At 36.8% G+C, this 25,535-nt stretch overlaps 1 protein-coding gene across 1 annotated transcript; it reads left to right on the plus strand.

The window, feature by feature from the left end:
- The first annotated feature begins 8,731 nt into the window (after positions 1–8,731).
- Positions 8,732–24,746, plus strand: LOC137027964 (uncharacterized). The gene is made up of 8 exons (XM_067396610.1): positions 8,732–9,062; positions 11,177–11,485; positions 11,847–12,182; positions 16,080–16,394; positions 16,646–16,774; positions 19,485–19,793; positions 20,218–20,526; positions 24,168–24,746. Exons 1-8 carry the CDS (start codon positions 8,978–8,980, stop codon positions 24,260–24,262), a joined length of 1,887 nt encoding a protein of 628 aa, XP_067252711.1. The 5' UTR covers positions 8,732–8,977; the 3' UTR covers positions 24,263–24,746.
- Positions 24,747–25,535: the final 789 nt, after the last annotated feature.

A 25,535-nucleotide genomic window follows, 5' to 3' on the forward strand; every position in this document is an offset into this window, starting at 1 on the left:
TGCGCGGGTCGTCTCATAACCCACGGACCCCGCAGGTCGGGTTGGGGCGGGATAAGAAATTGTCACTTTATTTGCGGGGCGGGTCATTAAAAACAAAATTAAAAACAAATCCATATATGTTGCGTGCAATTCCCTATAGCCTATATTAAATATTTGGGAATATCTATTTTCATATTTTTTTAGGTTCTTTGATACGGTTACAGTATGAAGGCTGTAGCAACGTAACCATTTTGGAAACGAAGCGTAAACGTGAACATCAAAGATTTCTTATGCTGCTGCGCCCTCTATAGGACCAGCGACTAGTCGACGTCAAGCTTAAAGTCCCTGTAAAGCCCTATTAAAGTCTGTGTTCTGAGTTTGTCACACCACAGTAAAATGTGTTATTAACCATCCAGCCAAATTTGAATGATTAAAAAAAAACGGCAAGTAAATTAAATAAATGATCAAAATCTTGAAAAAACTAGCAGTATTCTCTGCTCTCAAATGCTGGGGGCGTGTCCGCTGTCGGCGCTGAAACCACACCCACTCGCGAGAGCTGCCGCCTCAACTTATTTGTCTAATCAGTCAAACTCACTGATGCATATAAACAAAAGAATCATGTTAGAGGGTTGCAAAATTTAGTAGAGTTACTGTGGACTGCCTACTAATTACGCACACAAGGCAACATACACTCATTGGTGGGCACGTACTGCCGACTGTTGTCGAGTCGACAGGTGACGGTGCCGTGAGACGGGAGGATGAAGGCCGGGATGGGAGAGATTCTGTCCGGCCCCATATTCTGTCCGGCAGATTGTCAGTGAATCCCAGCTGTCTGATGAAAGTTTGTAAAACTCTCCGGTGTAAAATTATCACTGCAGAGACTAATTTAATCCACCCCTTCTTCATATCATTGTTTTTTAGGGAATTTAAATAAGGAGAACAAGCTTCTTTTGAATATTATCGCAACCAGGTAATATGCATTTGCGTGATGAAGGCATTACTAGCTAGCAAAATGTAGGCTGTATAACTAACAGTATTGACACTCGAGATTAAGCAGGCGAGCTGCTGTAGCGTTAGGGGTGGTGCCATGCTCGGTTACTCTAGTGCGTCAGACAGTTATATAGTGTTAGATGCGGGGCCATGCTCAGGGGCTCCAGTGCATCATCGAGCCCCCATTTTAGCTCCGCCCAAAAAATCCTGAGCACAGAATTGGTGAAAAATTGTTTAACACTCTAACTTCACAATTCAGTACTACATAGTTCAGTCTTTGTAATGTTTTTGCAGCAATACATTTGTCACATTTATAATGTGTTTAGAATCAATTCTCAGAATTGACTTTACAGGGACTTTAAAGTGTCACAGCAGAGCATTAAAGTCGACTAGTCAGTTCAACCCCTAGTGCATAGTTAATAAGTGTGATGACATCATCCACAGCAACGAGGTCAACTCCACCCTTTCTCTTAGCTTAAGATTTCTCACTGTTTGTAATGGTTGGTTTTAGCAGCTTTGTGAAAAGGTTTTAAAGGATTAGTTCACTTTTAAATAAACTTTTCCTGATAATTTACTCACCCCCATGTCATCCAAGATGTCCATGTCTTTCTTTCTTCAGTTGAAAAGAAATTAAGGTTTTTGATGAAAACATTCCAGGATTATTCTCCTTATAGTGGACTTCAATGGAGCCCAAACGGTTGAAGGTCAAAATTAGTTTCAGTGCAGCTTCAAAGCGTTCTACACGATCCCAGATGAGAAATAAGGGTCTTATCTCGAGAAACCATCGCTCATTTTCTAAATAAATTTAAAAATTATAAATGTTTTAACCATAAATGTTCATCTTGAACTAGCTCTCTTCTTCTTCTCTATTTGAATTCCAGCAGTGTAGACACTGCTAACTGTATTACTGCCCTCCACAGGCCAAAGTTTGAACTAATTGTTATATACTATTGAACTAGCATATTGTATATGACAATTTAGTTCAAACATTGACCTGAGGATGGCTGTAATACACTTAGCAGTGTCTACACTGCTGGAATTCAAATAGAGAAGAAGAAGAGAGCTACAGTGGGTTCCAAACGGGATATATCGCCCTCCGAAGGGCACTTCGGAGTGAAAACAATCATGGCCGCCATATTGAAGGGTCGTTCCAAACCGAAGTGCTCAAAACTGGCCACTTCAAAGGGCCCTTCGGAATGAAGGATTTCGAAGGGTACAACTGATGGACACTTCAGGCCCCCATGATCCTTTGCACAGGAAAGTTGTTTGACGTCACAGAATGGGTACAGGAGGTTAGGAGATTTTACCTATAAATGTATGTATAGTATTTTTCTGTACTATTGTAATATTTATACGAGTTAGATTTAGTAAATTATTATGGTCAAAACGACAGTGTAGTTCAACAAAAATACTTTACAGCTCCCTTTATCAGTCCATTCAAATGTTTCAAATACATAGACACAATATACAATATGGTGTAATAAACCTAAATAAATAAACTAACGTTAAACAAAGGGTGCAGCTTGCGCAATCTACTCTTCCTTGATTGTCTCGTTAAGATGACGCAGAAGTGCGTTCCAAAAAAAGAGGGTTTTTTTTACCCCTACACCCTTCATCCCTTCGAAGCTCTCACTCCGAAGGGGAAACCATCTGAAAGGAATTAGGGCATGGGATGAGCCCTTCTGAATGGAACGCAGGGCTACTTCAAGATGAGCATTTATGGTTAAAATGTATAAAATTTTATTTTTATTTTTTTAGAAAATGAGTGATGGTTTCTCTAGATAAGACCATTATTTCTTGTATGGGATTGTGTAGAACAATTTGAAGCTGCAATGAAACTAATTTTGACCTTCAACTGTTTGGTGTCCATTGAAGTCTACTATATGGAAAAAAAATCCTGGAATGTTTTCATCAAAAACCTTAATTTCTTTTTGACTGAAGAATGAAAGACATGGACATCTTGGATGACATGGGGGTGAGTAAATTATCAGGAAAAGTTTATTTAAAAGTGGACTAATCCTTTAAGTGAAAACTCTTACCTAAGAATTTTTACTGCTATTTAGGAGAACTTTTAGTTGTAAGATAAAACATTTTGTGAATACGGCCCCAGGTATATTGGACCAGGTTTGGTGTTAAAGTCTGCAGGACAGTGGTTCTTGAGGGCCAGAGATGAGATACCTACAATATGTTCTGAACATGACTTTCAGAGATCCAGATTGACTGCTAGATCAATCACTTACAACAGTGGTGTCCAGTCCTGGTCATGGAGGACCAGCAGTATGTAGCTCCAACTTTCTCACACACCTGCCTGTAGTTTCTGGTGATCCTGAAGACCTTCATCAACTGGTTCAGGTCTGCTTAATGGCTGGAGCCACAGTTAAAGGATTAGTTCACTTTTAAATAAACTTTTGCTTATAATTTACTCACCCCCATGTCATCCAAGATGTCCATGTCCTTCTTTCTTCAGTCGAAAAGAAATTAAGGTTTTTGATGAAAACATTCCAGGATTTTTCTCCATACAATGGGCTTGAATGGGCACCAGACGGTTCAAGGTCCTAAAGACAGTTTCAGTGCAGCTTCAAAGGGCTTTAAACTATACCAGACGATACCAGACGATGAATAAGGGTCTTATCTAGCGAAACGATCAGTCATTTAAAAAAAAAAAAAAAAAAAAAAAAAATTAAGTTTTATAAGCACAAATGTTCTCCTTGCTCTGTTCTCGGATGCGCGTTCGTGACGTCACGTAATACGCAATTACGTTGAAAAGGTCACGCTTGACATAGGCGGAAGTACAGATTCGGTGTTTACAACTTGAACGTGCAAATACTAAGTCAAACGCCATTTACAAAAAAAGGTAACGTTAAAACAACAATGTCGGACGAGGAGAAGATGAGTTTTTCGCCTGCCCTACCTTTTGAACCGGAATACACAGAGGAAGAAATTAGGCAGATGGAAGAGACTGCTGCGGCGACACACACCTCTCAAGCATCGGGCAGACGAAGATCTAACGAGACGTGGTGGTGCACATGTGGCAAATGCCAACCATAGCCAACAGAGGAAGAATCTAGATGCTGCCATGACTGGACCATTTCAATCCCGCCATTAGAATCAGTCGGTGAGTCCCTGTTTCCATCTCGCTGCATTACCGGACAAAATTTCCACCGTTACTGAGCAACAGCATTTTAAGGGGGTCGCACACCGGACGCGAAGCTCAGCGCGGAGCCACGTCTTTAAAATTCGAACGCATTGTTTCCTATGAGTGTACACACCGGCGGCGACATTCGGTGCCTGTCCGCGGCGCCCAGGAAGTTGTTCAAAATCCTGCTGCGCCACAGAGCGCCATGTACATTGTTTACATTAAATGTATATTATATTTCTCTCAAATCGTCGTTAATGTACATACTGACTTCACCCTGTACTGCAAGATACATTAGTTTTACACTTTAACAGCTTGAATAAAGTCTAAAAATGTATAATAAACGTAGCCTTTTCTTTCTTTTTGCTTTGTTGTGCCATTTTTCCATGTAACTGTTACACTAACATCAGTGCGAAATATTAAAGCATATGTAATGTTTCCCTGTTGACGTAAAACACTCCCATTGTGCAGCTCTTCTATCAGGAGTCGAGTCAAAATTGAGCTCGCGCGTATATAATGTGCGCGTCCGGTGTGCGACCCCCTTTAGAGGTGTTTTTGTTCTGATGGAGAAGGGTATGACAGTCTGATGGTACTGACAACACAGGATGGAAGAACCATTAGTTGTTTTACCTTGTTTTTGTAAACGGTGTGTGCCTCAATCAGCTCCCTAGTTCAGTAGTCAGGGCACTGATCAGGGAATCAGCCACATTCACTTTCATACTGATTCACGAACTAGGGAGCTGATCGAGATGCAGGGTTAGTATTTGCACGTTCAAGTTGTAAACACCGAATCTGTACTTCCGCCTATGTCAAGCGTGACCTTTTCAACGTAATTGCGTATTACGTGACGTCACGAACGCTCATCCGAGAACAGAGCAAGGAGAACATTTGTGCTTATAAAACTTAAACTTTTTAAAAAAAATTTAAAATGACTGATCGTTTCGCTAGATAAGACCCTTATTCATCGTCTGGTATAGTTTAAAGCCCTTTGAAGCTGCACTGAAACTGTCTTTAGGACCTTGAACCGTCTGGTGCCCATTCAAGCCCATTGTATGGAGAAAAATCCTGGAATGTTTTCATCAAAAACCTTATTTTCTTTTCGACTGAAGAAAGAAGGACATGGACATCTTGGATGACATGGGGGTGAGTAAATTATAAGCAAAAGTTTATTTAAAAGTGAACTAATCCTTTAATTCTTCAAACAGGACTAGATGGCAATAAATACTGAAAAGAGAGAGGACAAACAACATTTAATGGTATAAAGCCAGTTTAAAAATTTTATTCATGAATATGTATAATAACATCTGAGAATGTACATATGACACCACTGTACTGAAAAATACAGTATTTGCCATTTAAGTGAGAATCATCTCATTTTTATGATGATGCATTTTCTCATTTTTATATGATGCAAAGAAAGTTTTTGTAAATGTGCATGACAAATCTACAATGCAAAAACTGAGAATGTGTGACTGAGTCAAACAGTACTTACAGAGCAGAGCCAATAATCTGATTACACACAAGGAAGAGGGAGAAAAATAAACAAAAATATATTAGTCAAATATTGCTCTGTATGGATGAACGTGCTGATTAAATGTACACATTCAAGATAAATTATTACATTAACATTTTAGTGATTTATTTCATGGCCTAAATGTTTTACTTCAGTTATATCTTTTCATAATTAATTAAATATTACAGATGGTTGATTTAATTTGACAGTTATCTTTTCTGGTGAATATAGGCCAATGAGTCCTCTCTCTCTCTTTCACTCTCTGTCCCCGCGCGTGCACGCGCCAGCTTGTGCATGAGACAACGCGTACAAAGTTATTGTAAAATCTGTTATTTTTAGGTCACGATAACATGATAGTAATATGGCCGTAGCTTATGTAACGAGATTTAATAAGTTAGTTATTGTATTTACGTCGCTGTTTAAATCTTTAATACAAAAGACACAACTGACTCAGCCCGGCCATCATAACAAGCTCGGTCGAGTCATCGCGTAAAATAGCAACGCAAAAACAATAATAAATCAAATTAACACCGAAATGGATGTAAAACAATTCAAGGTAATGAATTAATGCGGTTTTTAAAGTATATTACCTAAGATTACCAGAAAATGAATTGTCTGAGCGGCTAGTCGACCGTTATAACCGTTAAAACATTTAAACGCAGCAAGCTATAATATACTCATCAGATAAACCACTAAAGTGGGTGTAATTTCATTCCAATTAATTAATTCATTACCATTACTGTTACACTAATTTTAATAGAAAACTCAGAAATTACTATAGAAATATAAAAAGCTTACCTGTTTGCAGTACCAGTCGATTCCGGAATGACAGTTCATTGATGCTGTTCCAGCAGTCTCATTGGTTAGAATTAATCACGTGATGTCATATTACTAATAATTTATATTTATTTGTTTATTGCCAATTCAGAAAAATAATATATTAATATTGTGTGTATATATATATATATATATATATATATATATATATATATATATATATATATATATATATATATATACACCACACTACCGTTCAAAAGTTTGGGGTCAGTAAGATTTTTTTATGTTTTTAAAAGAAGTATCTTCTGCTCACCAAGGCTGCATTTATTTGATAAAAAACAATAAAACAAAACAGTAATATTGTGAAATATTATGACAATTTAAAATGACTGTTTTCTATTTTAATATATTTTAAACTGTAATTTATTCCTGTGATCAAAGCTGAATTTTCAGCATCATTACTCCAGTCTTCAGTGTCACATGATCCTTCAGAAATCATTCTAATATGATGATTTGATGCTCAAGAAACATTCATTATTATCAATGTTGAAAACAGTTTTCAACATTGATTTTTTTTTTCTTCAAAATTCTTTGATGAATAAGTTCAAAAGAACAGCCTTTATTTAAAATAGAATATTTTCTAACATTATAAATGTCTTTACTGTAACTTTTGATCAGTTTAACTCATCCTTGATGAATAAAAGTATTGATTTATTTTATTTCTTTCCCCCAAAAATAAAATTAAAATTCTTACTGACCCCAAACTTTTGAACGGTAGTGTTTAATGTTACAAAAGCTTTAGATTTCAGATAAATGCTGTTCTTTTGAACTTTCTATTCATCATAGCATCATGAAATAAAAATGTAAATAACTGTTTTCAACATTGATAATAATCATAAACGTTTCTTGATCATCAAATCATCATATTAGAATGATTTCTGAAGGATCATTTGACACTGAAGACTGGAGTAATGATGCTGAAAATTCAGCTTTGATCACAGGAATAAACCCACAGTAAACCTGCTATGGGCCCAGGAGCTAAGGGCCCCACATGGGCTAACCAACCGGGGGCCTGTGTGGGTTTTCATGGGGCCCCAAAGAGTTAGCTCTTGCCCACACAGACCCACAGAAAACCCACACTTAGTGTGTGTCATCCTTCAAATCACATTAAACTTGAGTTCTATGTTGATAAATTAAAATTGATTTCTGGATATCGTTATGTTATTTTTGTACACACGCAAACAAACACGTTGTGCTTTCATGTTTTATGAGGACTTTCCATATACATAATGGTTTTTATACTGTAAAAATTGTATATTCTATCCCCCTACACTAACCCTACCCCTAAACCTACCCATCACAGAAAACATTCTGCATTTTAAATTTTTTAAAAACATCACTTGGTATGAAAAATGTCCCCACACGGACATTTTATCCCCATAATGTAGGGTTTACCACTCCTGTCCCACCCAGTTTTTAAAACAAAATTACGACATTGTCTCCCATGCGGTTACACTGCAAAAGGGAAAATGGGACAAAATGGAAAGTTATGTTGACCCATGACCTATATGAATGAACAATTTTGTGTGAATTCTATTAAACAATACATATATTTAACAGTATAATTTCTATACATATTACATAAGGATAAGCTTAATACCATTTAACAATTGAAAATTGAGCTAAGATTTAGTTTGTGTGTCGTATTTAATCTATTTTGTTGTGTTGCAATAATTGTAAAAATAAATAAATAAATCTGCATCTAACCTATAAATTGTGTATGTGTACATCATTAAATCAAACAAAAGAAACAATTTATTGGAGTTCTAATGGTTCATACTGGTGTCCAGTAGATACCAACGTGTAATCTATAGGTTGCCAAAGATGTTCTATTGGTCCTTAATGGTATCCAATAGGCAAAATATGCTACCAATAGAAGAAGGCAAATTACCAATAGAAACCCACTTGGACCATTACATTTTCCATTAAAACCAATACAGGCAAATAGGCAAAACGTGCCACCAATAGAAAAAAGCAAATTACCCATACAGACCCACTAGGACCATTATAGTTTCCATTAAAACCAATACAGTTCCCTTTAAAACCATTAAAACCATTACAATTTCTGTAATGGTTTCTATTGTTTTTTTCAGCAGGGTTGAGACAGGGCCTTTCTATCATGTTAGCCTATGAATGAGGATTGAGCAGATCAGAGCAGGTATGGGGCGGTTATGCAGGCTGCAGACAGGTGTACTTGCCCTGACTGGCCCTCGCATGTCACGTGTTGTTTTTATGATAGTTTCAATGATACTTGGGAATATCCACTGGCACTGATCCTGGAGCCGTCCCTAACTGTATGCTTATAAATCCTGTGTCACGGAGAATTCGGCCCTTTTTTGCTTTTAATGACAGATAACAGATATTGGCTAATCAAATAAATTCATCAGCAGTCTGCATGGAGTTTTCTGTCGATCTTCAGTCGAGTTTTCAGTGATTTGTCTATCAATCGCCTCGGGAACAACGTACTGACAACGACACGGCGGCGCAGATTATTACAAATAACAGCCTATCATCTTCGTATGTTCGTATTTTCATATTTTACTGACATCCACAGCAATATGAAGAAGATGTTATTGTTCTTTGTGCTCTATATTGTCTTTGACGGTAAGACTATGTTTATTTACTTAACAGTTTAGTATTAACTTGCTTTGTAAAATCCCAGTTTATTTTCATTCATTTCATATTGTTATTCACACAGTTTCCTAATAAATCAACTATATTTTAGTAGCATTTAAGGCACGAACAGTTTCCTGGCCTGGATAGACTTTAAAGAGCACGGGCTGCGTCCGAAAACCTAGGTAGCTGTCTTGCTGCCTCGCTATCTTATAAGAGAATTGTATGGCAGCGTTTGTGCATGAAGGTACCTCACGAAATTGATTTCGGACAGACTTCTGAGGCAGCGTAACAGTTTAATGATCTACAGCAATATAGCGCAAGCTTTGGTGAGAACTAAACAAATATTTAATTACTACAGTAGTAATTTATCGATAGAAATGATATCAAAATTGAAATATGTTGATCAAAATCGTACATTTATACACAAACTGAGCAGCAAACGCAGCTTTCGGACGCCATCTTTATTTTTCTAGCTCAACTGTCACAGAATGGAAAGCACAGGATTGTGGGATATCAAAGGCAGCTAAGGATACATATGCTTCCTTCAGAAATCGATCTGAGGAAGGTATCTCATGAGAGAGGAAGTGAAGCTAACATTGGATTCGGACGTGCCTTGATGCCTTCTTATCTTGAAATGTGTCCTCGGAAGGCAGCATTTTTCAGTTTTCGGACGCAGCCACGATGTTAATGTTTGTTAAGATGGGGTCAAAGTTTATTTCTTAAGTGTTTTAGTAAAAGTAGGGGAGATTGAGGATGGTTGTTTAAAACACATTTGTGGTAATGTCTGTGTATTTTGAAAATGGTAACACTTTACAAAAAGGTTTCATTAGTAACATAAATTAACTACTTTTGTACATGAACTAATTAATGCACAATACTTCTACAGCATTCATTAATCTTAGTTAATGTTAATTAATCATTTATCAATTATTCATTGATTTGAATTCATTATTCAAATCAAAAGTTGTATTAACATTTGTTAATGCACTGTGAACATGAACAAACAATTGAATGTTTATTAACTAACATAATTGTTCATTGTGAGTTTGTTAGTTAATACATGATATATTGTTTCCCTATATGTCTGACAGAAAATTTAATTCGATCTACTCATGGAAATACTTATCAGAAACTGTCAATTAATGCCATGAACAAAGAGTAAATGTAAATAGGGAAAGTAATGCAACAACCCTTGTCATCTGCTAACATTTATTTTTCCTTATATTTAATATTTCATGTTTTTTGAAAGACAGATTGACAAGCTTTCATTACAACAAATACATGTTACTTTGCCCTGCTGCTGACACAGTTATGGTATTCATGAGTTCTGTATTTAGTAGACTTCGGTAAAGTTGGTTTTATATTCGCACATTCGGACTTCTGATAAATTCAGACTTTCCAATAAATGTGCAATAAATTAATGTTTGCGAATTTTAAGCAGCGACATGATATTGACAACCAACGATTGTCAACTTACAACATTTTTCACAGTCGATCAAAATAGGCAAGTATTGTTTTAAAGGCATATTTACTTGTGAATGTCCACTGAATGTCCAATGTAGTGTGATTAACAAGGCTATTGAATACGGATGTCCGAATGTGCGAATATAAAACCAACTCTTACCCGTTTTGTTAGCCTATTATTAAATTAAATCTATAATTTGTATTTCAATTTAATGTAAACTACGAAATTAGTTTTTTAGGCAAGACTAAATTACATCAAGTCTGTATGCTGACAGATTACATTTAATTATTTAGCAGACGCTTTTATCTAAATGACAAGAACAATAGAAGCAATCAAACCAAAAATAACCAGTCCCAGTTAGTCTAGCACAGTACATGTTGCAAACATTTTTAAATTAAAAATAGCATAGAAATAGAATAGTAAGTGTTAGTATTAATAGGTCAAGTGTTGACGAAAAAGCTTGATTTGAGTTGGTCAGGTCATTCCACCAGCAGGAAACAGTCAAAGGTCCGTAAAAGTGTTTTTGTGCCTCTTTGGGATGATGACACCACAAGAACACAAGCTTCTGGAGGGCACATAAGTCTGTTTATAATTGGATCTATTTTTGTCTGTCTAATTGTTCCTTTTTTATCTGCAGGTGTGTTTGGTGAGTCAGTGTCAGTGGTGGAGGGAGATTCTGTCACTTTACACACTAACCTCACTGAAATAGAGAAAAATGATGTGTTAGAGTGGAGGTTTGGAGCTGAAGGCGTCCGCATAGCTCAGATCAACAGAGGAGCCAATAAGAGCTTTATATATGATGAAGCTCTTAATCAGAGATTCAGAGGCCGGCTGAAACTGGACAATCAAACTGGAGATCTCACTATCAGAAACATCAGAACTGAACACTCTGGACCTTATGAAGCAACCAGCGGACATACTCTAAACAAGATATTCAATGTCAGTGGTGAGTATCAGTTTGTAAATGTTGTAATTAGCGTCTCCTCTAGTTCTCATATGCCTGGAAATGGCCATACATATCAGCATAGCAGATTTGATTATTTAGTCATAGAATCATAACTTCGCTAACCAACTTCATTTCAGTGACAAGCTCAAGTCATACAAGAGTGAGGAATTATTTTATGAACACATTTTCTTTTAGAAGTTTTTTTGTTTTTGCTTTCCATCCATCAGTTCTCCAGATTACTTATCCTCTGGATGGTCGAAAGTGTTGTTGCTTTATCCAGGAGATCTTCAAGAGCTGAAATGTGCTTTTGGACCAGTGATGATCTAAACAGTTGCAGTAACTATTTCTGTTTCTTTTCCAGCTTTGCCTGTTGATCCAGTGAAGTCAGTGTCAGTAATGTTGGGAGATTCAGTCACTCTAAACACTGATCTTACTGAAATACAGAGAGATGATGTGATACAGTGGAGGTTTGAACATCAACTCCCTCCTGTAGCTGAAATCAATAAAAAGAATAGAAACATCTCTAAATATGGTGGTCCTGATGAGAGATTCAAACACAGACTACAGCTGGACTATTGGTCTGGATCTCTGACCATCAGGAACATAAGAACCGAACACTCTGGATTTTATGAAGTCGACATCAGTACCGGCAGCAGCAATCACACCATACACAAGTCATTCAATGTGACTGTCAGCGGTGAGTAGCTTGTGTCTTTCAGTCCCGGTTTCACAGACAGGGCTTAGATTAAGTTTAAGATTGAGCCTTATTTTAATTAGGGCATTTAACACAGTGCATCACAGTTTGTTGTGTATGGGGCTGCAGACCAGTCAGGGTGCCCATGCTGACCCCTGTCCACTGCCGAAAGAGCCAACAGTGGGCACGTGAGCATCAGAACTGGACCACAAAGCAATGGAAGAAGGTGGCCTGGTCTGATGAATCACGTTTTCTTTTACATCATGTGGATGGCCGGGTGCGTGTGAGTCGATTACCTGGGGAACACATGGCAACAGGATGCACTATGGGAAGAAGGCAAGCCGGCGGAGGCAGTGTGATGCTTTGGGCAATGTTCTGCTGGGAAACCTTGGGTCCTGCCATGTTCCATCCATGTTGATGTTACTTTGACACGTACCACCTTCCTAAGCATTGTTGCAGACCATGTACACCCTTTCATGGAAACTGTATTTCCTGGTGGCTGTGGATCTTTCAGCAGGATAATGCTCCTGCCACAAAGCAAACATGGTTCAGGAATGGTTTGAGGTGTTGACTTGGCCTCCAAATTCCCCAGATCTCAATCCAATCGAGCATCTGTGGGATGTGCTGAACAAACAAGTCCGATCCATGGAGGCTCCACCTCACAACTTACAGGACTTAAAGGATCTGCTGCTAACATCTTGGTGCAGATACCACAGCACACCTTCAGGGGTCTAGAGGAGTCCATGCCTCGACGGGTCAGGGCTGTTTTGGCAGCAAAAGGGGGACCAACACAATATTAGGAAGGTGGTCATAATGTTATGCCTGTCAGTGAAAGTTCCTTTTTAGTTAAAAAAAAGCTCAAACATGCCTTTTAGTCTAGGACTAGACTTAAGCCTTGTCTGTGAAACTGGGGTTAATGTAATAATAAATTTAATTGTAAGATTAAAATTACTGTTTGCACTGAATATTTTTTTAAGGCTTAAACAGATACATAACTGAAACTATTAGTTTAAAGGGATAGTTCACCCAAAAATGAAAATTTGATGTTTATCTGCTCACCCCCAGCGCATCCAAGATGTAGGTGACTTTGTTTCTTCAGCAGAACTCAAATGATGATTTTTAACTCCAACCGTTGATGTCTGCCAGTCAAATACTATGTCTTAGGACATCAATGTGTCGTCACGAGCCGCAGGGTTTAATTTGGATTTTTCTATGCACGTTTTCTCAACTATTATTAATAGAGTTCCCTTTCACTCGCATTATTTGACTGACAGACGGCAACGGTTGGAGTTAAAAATCATCATTTGAGTTCTGCTGAAGAAACAAATGTTGGATGCGCTGGGGGTGAGCAGATAAACATCAAATTTTAATTTTTGGGTGAACTGTCCCTTTAATAATTATTGTCCTCAAACTCTCTCTTGTGATAAAAGCTATTGATTTATAATGGCACACTGCATCTGAGAGAAATGGCTTCTAAACAAGAACAAATGTAGGGCGGGGCTTGATTTTGTCTGTAGGGAATTGATTGGATGCTTGTGGTTTGCTATTGGTGGATCTCATGTGAGTGACAGGTTGCACCGCCTTCATCATCAGAGAATAGAAGAGATTCAGTTCACATTTATACTGTATGTATAGCGCTTTTCACAATACATATAGTTTCAAAGCAGCTTTACAGAAACATTAAGAGATGTCACTGCAAGAGGGAAGGGAAGATATTCTGATTCAAGATTAGAGGCACATGAATTTAAAACAAATGATGTGGACGGATAAATCATTTAGAATAGATTTAGCAATATTCCATTAAAAAAAAAAAAAAACAAGAATTGTCAGTTTTGATTTCCTAATGACTTTAATTTTGAGGCCACACCTCCCTCTGTCAAAGAAAGTCTTCCTGTTCAAGAGATATGTTGATGTGTGCATGTGGAAACACGTATTGTTACAGTTTGTTTTATCACTTTACCAGAGACTGGTTGTAAATTTTATTTTTCCCCTTCATTTTCATAGTGTAAAAATATCAATCATGCATAAAAATGGAAAAATTTACATGAGAAGTAAAACTTTAAAAAATGTGAATAAAATATTCAAATTGTTTTCAGAAAATATATTATGAATATATGTTTTGGCTATTCTCATGCCAGTAAACAAAAAAAAGTTAATGGTGCATATTAATTTTTATTCCAATAAATGTGCTTTTTTAAAATTGAAAGACAATTTTGCTGTCAAGGATGGAAATGATATGGGAAAAGACTTCATAATCTGATCTGTTAGCAGTCTTACTCTACCAGTCAAAAGTTTGGAAACATTTATTTTTTTAATGTTTTTGAACGAAGTCTCTTATGCTCATTAAGGCTGCTTTTATTTCATAATAAATACAGAAAAAACAATAATAAAGCATCATGTGACACTGAAGACGGGAGTAATGATGCTGACAATTCAGCTTTGCATCACAGAAATAAATTATATTTTAAAGTATATTAAACTTGAAAACCATAATTTTAAATTGGAATATTTCACAATATTATTGTTTTTCTGTATTTATTATGAAATAAATGCAGCCTTAATGAGCATAAGAGACTTGTTCAAAAACATTAAAAATAGTAGTTTCTAAATTTTTGACTGGTAGTGTATATCTTTAATATTATGGGCCCTATAATACACCCGGCGCAATGCGATGCAAGGCGCAGCGCAAGTGTGTTTGCTAGTTTGCGTCCGGCGCCGTTCGCGTTTTCCCGTTCAGCGCCGTGTCCTTAAATTAGTAAATGCATTGGCACCAGTTAGTACGCCCATGGTTGTGCTGGTCTAAAAAAGAGGTGTGTTCAGGCGCATTGCTATTTTAAGGAGCTGAAAATAGACTGCGCCATAGACCAACTCAAATCTGGTCTAAAGTCTAAAGTCAATGGCGCAATATTTTTTTGTTAGAGCGCGTTGGTAGAAACTGCGCCTCTGGGCGCGTCCACAGTGCGCGTTGACTTTGCTTATTACACACAGGGATGCGCATCACACAAACATGCCAAATATTAAAAACAAAAGGATTACAGTGTAAAAGAATATTATTGTGTAGGCTACATAAATATAAAAATTTAATGATGAATAGTCATTGCGTGTATTAGAATTAGGCTACCTATTTTCAATTCAGCCTATTACTACTTATAATGATGAACGAAATTGGCTAATTAATTGAACAATCGTGCCAATGCACACACATATACAGTATATTAACTGACTCATCACGTGTACGCCATGTAAATAGCAATCCACCATGGCGCGAGCGCATCTCACTCTTAAAGGGAATGGGAGATGACACTCTGATTGGTTTATTGAACGTTACGCCCATTACTCATTAAGAGAATAGGGACAACCCATTTAAAAAATGCGCCCCGGTGCACAGACCGTTTTTCCATCATTAAAATAGCAAAAGTGGATTTGGACACGCCCTGAGTGCACCTGCGCCGTGCGCTTTACACTTCGCGTTTAGATCGTTAAAATAGGGCCCTATGTGTTAATATGAATCAGTCTGGATTTCGGATCTGAATTTTTAACCTCATACATGAAGATGAGATTTTTCAATTTTAAATTTAATGATTTTTTATTATTATTAAATGAAAAATGGAGTATTGAATCAAACTGTTCTGTTCATTTCTTGGCCAGTGAATTCACAAAATCACACATTTCAGTCTGCATGTATTTACACCAAGATTGTTTTTATTTAATCCTAATCAGGTTTGTGGGAAATGAAGTACGCCCCTTCAGTGCCCATTTTGTGTCAATATAACATTTATACATCAGACCACACAGTCACTTGATCTTATGATGAAATCTCTTTTCGTTTTTAACTGCAATATTTGTTTAATCTTCCTGTATGCATTTAATTCTTTTTTCTTTATGTGCTTGTTGTTACAGGTGAAATGAGGACAGAGTCCGTGATGAAGAGAGATTCTGTCACTCTACAGACTGGTCTTACTGAAATACAGACAGATGATGAGATAATGTGGATGTTTGGAGACACTATCCTAGCTGGAATCTATAAAAACCAGTCCTCGCTGGCCCAACAGTTCTATACATATGATGGTGATGATGAAAGATTCAGAGACAGACTGCAGCTTAATAACCAGACTGGATCTCTGACCATCACCAAATGCAAAACCTCAGACTCTGGACTCTATGAACTGCAGATCAACAGCAACAGACACCTGAGATTCACTGTTACTGTCAGTGGTGAGTCCATCAAGTCGGTCAAGGGTGATCAGAGCTCTATAAACAATCCTAAAGTTAAATGAACAATTTAACATGTCAGAGCCCAAGACATCTGAGTGAAAGCTTTAATACCGCTGACATGTTTCAAAATATTAGAGGCTCATTATTCCTCTTAAACAGAATCAGATTCATATTTACCTTGTTTTAGCCAAATGCAATTTTAGTCTGACTCATTCACTCACACTAATGACTGTCTCTCTTTATCATTACAGTACCATGTCTGTCTTCAGGTAAAATAGCAGGGATTGTTATTGGTGTTGTCCTGCTGGTGTTTGCAGCTGTTGGGTTTTGCTATCACCACAAGATCCCTATACTCGTACATCAAATTATGGCTAAAACAAGTAAGTTTGCTTATGAGAGGCTTAAATTTTAGATGACATTTTGACTTTGACACATCTAAATCATGCATTTATATGCCCTCAAAATTCAAGATACACAGGCATTTTTGCCCTGATGACTTTATGATATGATGTAGTTTATATTAATATATCACACGAGCAAGAGTGCCGTTTTCCCAAAATCAGCATTATTGCAAATGTGATATTTATTTTAATGTATTTTAGACACAATATTGTCTGTTTTTTTTTATTTATTTTGCCAACAAAAATTCCAAAATGAACAGCAGAACAGTCTCTCCGTACAACAGACAGAAATGTTTTTTTTATACTGAATGAATCAGTCGTTTGAACAAATCAGTTAAATGAATGACTTACTTGTTAAGACAGTGACTTGCTGCCACCTGCTACCAGTTTAGTTTCATATTCAAAGTACATTTTAATTAAAAAGTTAAAATTAGAAATAATTTCAAATTAAAAATTAAATGAAATTTATGTAGACAATTGTAAATGCTGTGTAAATATGTTAATGCCACTTCTCATGCCGCTTTTGTGTCACCTCTGCGTTACAAATATGGATTTTGTTGATAATGATTTCATTTGATTGGTAACAGCCCTTCACTGTGCTATTACTTTAACTGAATTTAATTTGAATTTTAGAATTTGACATAAAAGGTGATGCATACATCTAGTAAGTTCAGAAAAATGCCCTTATGTAGGTAAAATGCCCCTGGAAATAAATTTAAGGTGGCAAATATAATATAGATAACATATCAAATGTTGAAAGTGAGACATTTTGAAATGTCATGCCAAATATTGGCTCATTTTGGATTTCATGAGAGCTACACATTGCAAAAAAGTTGGGACAGGTAGCAATAAGAGGCCAGAAAAGTTAAATGTACATATAAGGAATGGCAACATGATTGGGTGTAAAAAGAGCCTCTCAGAGTGGCAGTGTCTCTCAGAAGTCAAGATGGGCAAAGGATCACCGATTCCTCCAATGCTGCGGTGAAAAATAGTGGAGCAATGTCAGAAAGGAGTTTCTCAGAGAAAAATTGCAAATAGTTTGACGTTATCATCATCTACAGTGCATAATATCATCCAAAGATTCAGAGAATCTGGAACAATCTCTGTGCTTAAGGGTCAAGCCCGGAAAACCATACTGGATGCCCGTGATCTTCGGGCCCTTAGACGCCACTGCATCACATACAGGAATGCTACTGTAATGGAAATCACAACATGGGCTCAGGAATACTTCCAGAAAACACTGTCGGTGAACACAATCCACCGTGCCATTCGCTGTTACCGGCTAAAACTCTATAGGTCAAAAAAGAAGCCATATCTAAACATGATCCAGAAGTGCAGGCGTTTTCTCTGGGCCAAGGCTCATTTAAAATGGACTGTGGCAAAGTGGAAAACTGTTCTGTGGTCAGACGAATCAAAATTTGAAGTTCTTTTTGGAAAACTGGGACGCCATGTCATCCGGACTAAAGAGGACAAGGACAACCCAAGTTGTTATCAGCGCTCAGTTCAGAAGCCTGCATCTCTGATGGTATGGGGTTGCATGAGTGCGTGTGGCATGGGCAGCTTACACATCTGGAAAGGCACCATCAATGCTGAAAGGTATATAGTTCTAGAGCAACATATGCTCCCATCCAGACGTCGTCTCTTTCAGGGAAGACATTGTATTTTCCAACATGACAATGCCAGACCACATACTGCATCAATTACAACATCATGGCTACGTAGAAGAAGGATCCGGGTACTGAAATGGCCAACCTGCAGTCCAGATCTTTCACCCATAGAAAACATTTGGCGCATCATAAAGAGGAAGATGCGACAAAGAAGACCTAAGACAGTTGAGCAACTAGAAGCCTGTATTAGACAAGAATGGGACAACATTCCTATTCCTAAACTTGAGCAACTTGTCTCCTCAGTCCCCAGACGTTTGCAGACTGTTATAAAAAGAAGATGGGATGCCACACAGTGGAAAACATGGCCTTGTCCCAACTTTTGGAGATGTGTTGATGCCATGAAATTTAAAATCAACTTATTTTTCCCTTAAAATGATACATTTTCTCAGTTTAAACATTTGATATATCATCTATGTTGTATTCTGAATAAAATTTTGAAATTTGAAACTTCCACATCATTGCATTCTGTTTTATTCACAATTTGTACAGTGTCCCAACTTTTTTGGAATCGAATTTGTACGTTTTAACTTTGATTAATGGTTATTAGATTAATGGTGCAACTCAAAAATATTTAGTTGTGTGCAAGTCATAACTTGGTGCCTCTTTACGTAAAAATTATGCTAAGTTGTAACTTGCACACAGCTTGTGCAAACGCTCCCTGGCCCCACGTTTCAAATAGTTTTATCAAAGTGCGTGTGTGTTTGTACTGTATGACTGTCATAGTCTTCTGGGGCACAATATTTTTCCTGGCCTGTTGAAGTTGGTAACATGGTCTTAGCTGGTCTCCCAGCCTGGTCTGTTGGCTGGTTTTAGAGACATTTTGGGCTGGTCAGGATGGAAGACCAGCTTTAACAAGCTTAGGCCATCTTAAAGCAGCTCAGGCTGGTTTCTCTTGTGATCAATCACTGAGTAGGTGAGAGATTTGGAGCGAATGACCCGATAACCAGCTGATTCCGTTAATTTCTGCTGTTTTTGGTTTTCTTGTTCTAATTTCTGTGTTTCTCTGTTTCTGTGTGCTGCAGATACAGATACAGTGACGCCACTATCATTGATTAAAGGAGAGGATGTCACCCTAAACACTAACGCTGAACTACAGACAGATGATCAGATTCTGTGGATGTTTGGAAATTCTCCTATAGCTGAAATCAAAAGAGGAGATAACTTTATATATGATGTTCCTGATGGGAGATTCAAAAAAAGACTGATGCTGGACAAGAAGACTGGATCTCTGACCATCACAAACACCACAACTAAACATGCTGGAGATTATGAACTAAAGATCAGAAGAAGTGGAAAAACCTCATCTAAGAGATTCATTGTTTCTGTCTTTGGTGAGTAACTCCAATCTTTAAATATAAATATCTTAAAATATAAAGTCTACAGCTGATCAAAATTAGACCTGTAGACTGGTACAAACGAAAGTCAAATGTAGAACAAATGACAGCAATGTAAATTCAATAAAAAAAATATTTATCTGATCATAACGTTTCCTGAAATAAACATTGTTTTAGTGAATTAATGCACCATATATTACAGTAACTGATCATATATGAATCAGATACAATGATGGTCCAAAACACAGATCACAACAAACATGGGAATTGAGCCATTTGACTTGTAAAATAGATTTATAGCTACATTTACAGTTATAAAATGAGAGCACGAGTTCATGTTGCTTTAGCTGCTTTTTACTATGGTTTGTTTTCTTGTTCTAAATTATCTACTATATTTTCTGTTTCTGTGCTGCTGTGACAGATGAGGTAAAGCTAGTGATGGAGGGAGAATCTGTCACACTCAGCACTGATACTAGACTACAGACAGATGATGTGATCCTGTGGATGTTTGGAGACAAAGACACTGTCATAGCTGAAACCAAAGGAGGGACGGAAGTGACGACTACACATCATGGTCCTGATGAGAGATTCAGAGACAGACTGAAGCTGGACGATCAGACTGGATCTCTGACCATCACAAACACCACAACCACTGACTCTGGAGAATATAAACTACAGAACAACAGAAGTGGAGAAACCTCATTCAAGTTATTCAGTGTTTCTGTCTCTGGTGAGTAACTCAAATATTCCAGTGTAATAATGACCATATTTTAGATCAAGACGGTCAGTCATTTAGGGCTTGTTTACACCTAGTCACTTCATGCATTTTCTTGGATGGGATAGCTATCCGATCGTGAAAAGAACAGGTGTAAATGCCCTCCGAAACGCATTCGAGACTAAAATCCGATTGCTCAAACCACTTCAGGAGGTGGTCTGGGACGCTAAATGAAGTCTGAATGCATCTGGTTGTTAAAACCACATATGTAAATTTAACTTCTCCCAAAAATGCTAAAAAATAAACGTGTGAGAGTGTGCTATAGGCTAGGCTAAATAACATGTTATATCCAGATATGACAGTGCAAACTGCCGCATATGAAATTGAAAGCAAGTCACAGGCGCTCAACACACAATCATCTTCATTAAAAGTAATGAGACTAAATGATCCTGTTGCCATGCTCTCTCCTATAGAGGATATGCACGTGACGTCACCATCGACCGTTAGATCTGCGGTCACGCCCACTGAGTGGCACAAAGACTGAGCGGCAGCATTGGTTTTCAGCGTGAATGCAGCAAAAAACACACAAAACACATCCAAAACGGGAAAGAGCTTTTTGATTGACTGTACAAATAGCTTTGACACAAACCCTGAGGTATATATTTAAAGACTGCCGAAAGCTACAGAAAAAAAGAAGCAAAAGGATCACTGCAATTCACAGAAACAACTCGACTCCAGCAGAGAAACATGGATTTGCAGTTATCATTTTGTGTCAGATTGTTGGATTTTGAGGTAAAATCATCAGAGGTGGGTAATCCAGGGATCAAAGAGTAAAAGTCCTGCCATATTTTTATCTCATCCACTGAAGCATTAATGAGATAATTAAGTGATAAATTGAGTGATGATTGAGCATTATTGAAGACACCTGATGATAACAAGCAGAATCACCAAAGGAGAAAATCACAATTTTTAAGTTACCATCATCGAGGTCAGGGTTTGTTTTAGTTGAGCTTTTGACCCTTGCCTTTTTAGTATTAGAATTTGTTTGGGCAGTTTTAACTGCATTTAAACCAACCTGACAAGCAAAATTAAAAGATGATCAGGTGTTGGTTATTTTTTCACATAATCATTATTTGATCTGAATCACTGAACTCATTTAGAGCTCAATCTCTGAGTTAGATTTACATTATTGATTACAGCAGCACTGTGATTCTACAGCACAAGATCAGCTTATACGATACAGATTTTTTTTTTTTTTTTTTGAAGTTGTCCTTATCACAAAAAAAAAAACTCCTTTCAGGCACACACAGACATCAAGTATCAGCCTGTGAATCTCAACAACAGTGACAAGCAACATATTCTGATCAACAGATCAACTCTGAACATTAGAAAACAAGCTACTAAAAAGTCACAGAAAAACAGCAAAATTTTAATAGTGAGAATAAATGAAATTACTAAGACAATTTAGCTCATAATTTATTCATACAGCAATGCATGATGGGAGCCATGGATGAATTTTGATTGGTGGCTCCCAGAATGCACTGCAACATGCTTTATGATGGCCACCACTGTTGAGATTCACAGGATGATTCTTAATGTTTGTGTGTTTAAATGAGCGCTTTTTAAAAAAAAAATCAGAACTCTAAAAAAAATTGTATTGATAAAGCTGATCTTGTGCTGTAGAATCACAGTGCTGCTGTAATCAATAATATAAATCTAACTCAGAGATTGGGCTCTAAATGAGTTCAGTGATTCAGATCAAATAATGATTATGTAAAAACATAACCAACACCACCTGATCATCTTTTAACTTTAACATCTTTAGCTTGTCTGGTTGGTTTTAACGCAGTTAAAACTGCCCAAACAAAATCTAATACTAAAAAGTCAAGGGTCAAGAGCTCATCTAAAACAAACCCTGACCTCTGTGATGGTAACTTAAAAATTGTGATTTTCTCCTTTGGTGATTCTGCTTGTTATCATCAGGTGTCTTCAATAATGCTCAATCATCACTCAATTAATCACTTATTTATCTCATTAATGCTTCAGTGGGTGGAATAAAAATATGGCAGGACTTTTACTCTTTGACCCCTGGATTACACACCTCTGCAAATCATACCGTATATATTGTATTGTTATATTAGTTTGACGACTCATCAATTAAATATTTTCCATCTTATATTCTGCATAATCTGTTTTTTTTAAATAAACACTGACCAAAACTATACTATAAAACTATATATGTTTTAGGGCTGGACAATATTACGATATATATATAACATTGATATAAGTGATTACTCTGATTTAAACCTACCGATATTGTAGTTATATAAAATATTCACAGGCAGATTTGCTTTATGTATTTCCCCACCGTCGAAATCAGGCATATATAAATGTCAGGAAACACGACTCCTGGCTGCATGTCAATATCCGTGGATTTGGTTTATTTGAGCCCAACCTTTAGTGTGAAGCACAGACTGAAGCTCAGGATCTACTCTCCAGTACAATGGTAACCCACAAAACTCAGCAGAAACCCTTTAAATCCCAACAGGACATTAAACACTAACAGATCAAAAATCTACATATGAATCTCAACAATGGTGACAATCAAAAAGCTTTTTTGTGACTTTAGTAGCTTGTTTTGTGATGTTCAGAGTTGAATATTTTTTCGATTGTCACCATTGTTGAGATTCATATGCTGATTCTTGATGTCTGTGTGAATCTACACAAACCTGTAAAAATGTTTTCTGCATAAGGATTTTATATATATTTTTAGGAGTATCTCAACATTTTTGGAATTTCTGCAGTAATATCAACATGAGAAATTAATAATTTACATTAAACAGTTTAATCAGAGACTCTGGTATCAGTGAATCAGGCCACTAAACATCTAAACCTGAGGATTATTACAAAGGCAGCTGCTGACGTTAATGAAGGAATTTGCAGCTTTACTCACTTGAGAAGCAGACCCATTATAAACCCAAATACACTCGAAACAATTGATAAGTGTACTATCAGAGTAGTAATAAAGATGTTTGCCGTCATAATGATGACAGTAGCACACAGAAAAGTAGCAGCTGTTCTGTGCTCAGGCACGGTTAGCGCTCACACTGCATGAGAACCGCGCTCGAGCCCAACCGAACCGTGCTCTGGGCCACCACTTTCTTTTTTATTTCATTATTTTTCTCATATTCTCCATTGTTGCAGCTCCTCTCTCCCCAGTCTGTCAGTAACACTATGTTTAGTTCCTGTCTCCTCTTACCAATACCACCAGTTTCAACACACTACTAACAAACTCAACCAGGCCCCGCTTCTTTATTCTGTGTATGAATTATTTAAATCAGGAATACTGTGACGTGTTCGTTCCTGGAAGAAAACTCATGACTACAATGGAGGCGTTCAGAAACTGACACTGATATAGAGAAGAACTCCCTCTGGAGGGACTTTGTGCTTTGGAACTCTGCAGAATTTTTCATCATTACACACTAAAGACAAATGAAGATGTAAAAATGCAGAATACATTTTCTTTAAACACATTGACTTCAGATGGTTTAGATATTATATTAATTATATATTTGTGCAACACATTTCATTGGTCATCCTTCATACAAAAGCAAAGATTTGCATTAATGTCATCTGTCTCATGTGTTTTCTTTCAGATCCCACTGCACTCGGAAGTATGCCAGAGGAAAGGCATTTATTGCAGCCGGGGGATTGCCGTCAAAGATCTATCAGCAATGAAAACTACAGTTAAAATTAGGCACAACGGCGGTTTTAGTGTATCAGTTCCAGTGTTTTGGATAAACCTGAGGATGGTGTTAACTGAGGATATGTTATGGATAACTTCACCTGACTTTCCAGCAGATGTTAGGCTGGGACATATTCGGAGCGTTCAATATTCTGCTGAGCATGGATTCAAAAACTAATCTCTCATTATTTTGGTATGAGTATTAAACATGGCATGGCAGTTTCTATTCCTGCATATTTGATGGCATTTAAAGAAAGTTTATCTTGTCGCGCTCACAAACCACACCCATGTTAACATGAGACATTTGTTTTAATTGATGTTTAAACTTGTCAGCACATTTAAGTACATTTTTAAGTATTTTTGCAACACTAGTGTATCATGGAAAGGCTGTAGTGTACTGTCATGTGTCAACATATTTTGGTTTATTTGTCAGAAAGCAAGCATGGATTGTAAAGTCTTTTTGACTTTTTTATGAGCAAGTCTTGTTAATTGATATGTTACTGTATATTGTTTGTAATAAAGTTAAGTTTTCTGTGAATTTCATCATTTTTTTTACATTTAACTTTTTTTTTTAATTTTGTTCATTTTAAACATAGGGATATGTTGATTTAAGTCTATTCATAAGTGATATTACTCTGCTGATTTTTTTAAAATCACTGCATATACTCCTACTGTATACCCTGTCCTGTATACTCATGACTTCAATAAATTTACTTTGGGTTCTTTCCATCATCCATTGTCTGAGTCTGTTACAGTCAGCCGAACCACTAAAATATTTACTTGGATCCCCCCTGAAAGTTTTATGGTTATATTTTATTAAACGCAATTGCATGTGCATGGTACACTGATGTTGATTAATGGTCATGTGATGTGCAAGATTTTTCCCCAATTTGATCTTTTTCAATTGGCCTTATTGAATTTCTCTTAATTGAATTTTATTTTTGTGTTTTAACATTGGCTCAATCAGAAATTATATGGTGAGCCAATGGGAAAATTTTTTAGTTTTACCAAGTCCTGTTGTCTGTCCAGATATTTATTAAAATAAATGTTAAATTGTTGTAGCAATTTTTTATTTCTCACTGTCCCAAAAGAAAACTAAATGTTAATAATGGTAAAACATTAAACAAAATACAGAACACAGACAAACAGTTCATATGACATTTTATTTACAATTCAACCCCAACACAGGACATTTGGTGAAAATAACCCATCTTACCCCCTTTTATTATTTGACATTTTGTGCTATAACAACTAAATGAGCAAATGTTTCTATTTATTT

This window comes from Chanodichthys erythropterus, chromosome 10 (assembly GCF_024489055.1).
Source record: "Chanodichthys erythropterus isolate Z2021 chromosome 10, ASM2448905v1, whole genome shotgun sequence".
Classification (NCBI taxonomy): Eukaryota; Metazoa; Chordata; class Actinopteri; order Cypriniformes; family Xenocyprididae; genus Chanodichthys; species Chanodichthys erythropterus.

Coding starts and splice junctions, on each gene's coding strand:
- LOC137027964 (XM_067396610.1), top strand. CDS start 8,978: ATGTTCGTATTTTCATATTTTACTGACATCCACAGCAATATGAAGAAG. Junction 16,775..19,484: donor TCAAATTATGGCTAAAACAA/GTAAGTTTGCTT, acceptor TGTGTGCTGCAG/ATACAGATACAGTGACGCCA. Junction 20,527..24,167: donor ATTCAGTGTTTCTGTCTCTG/GTGAGTAACTCA, acceptor GTTTTCTTTCAG/ATCCCACTGCACTCGGAAGT.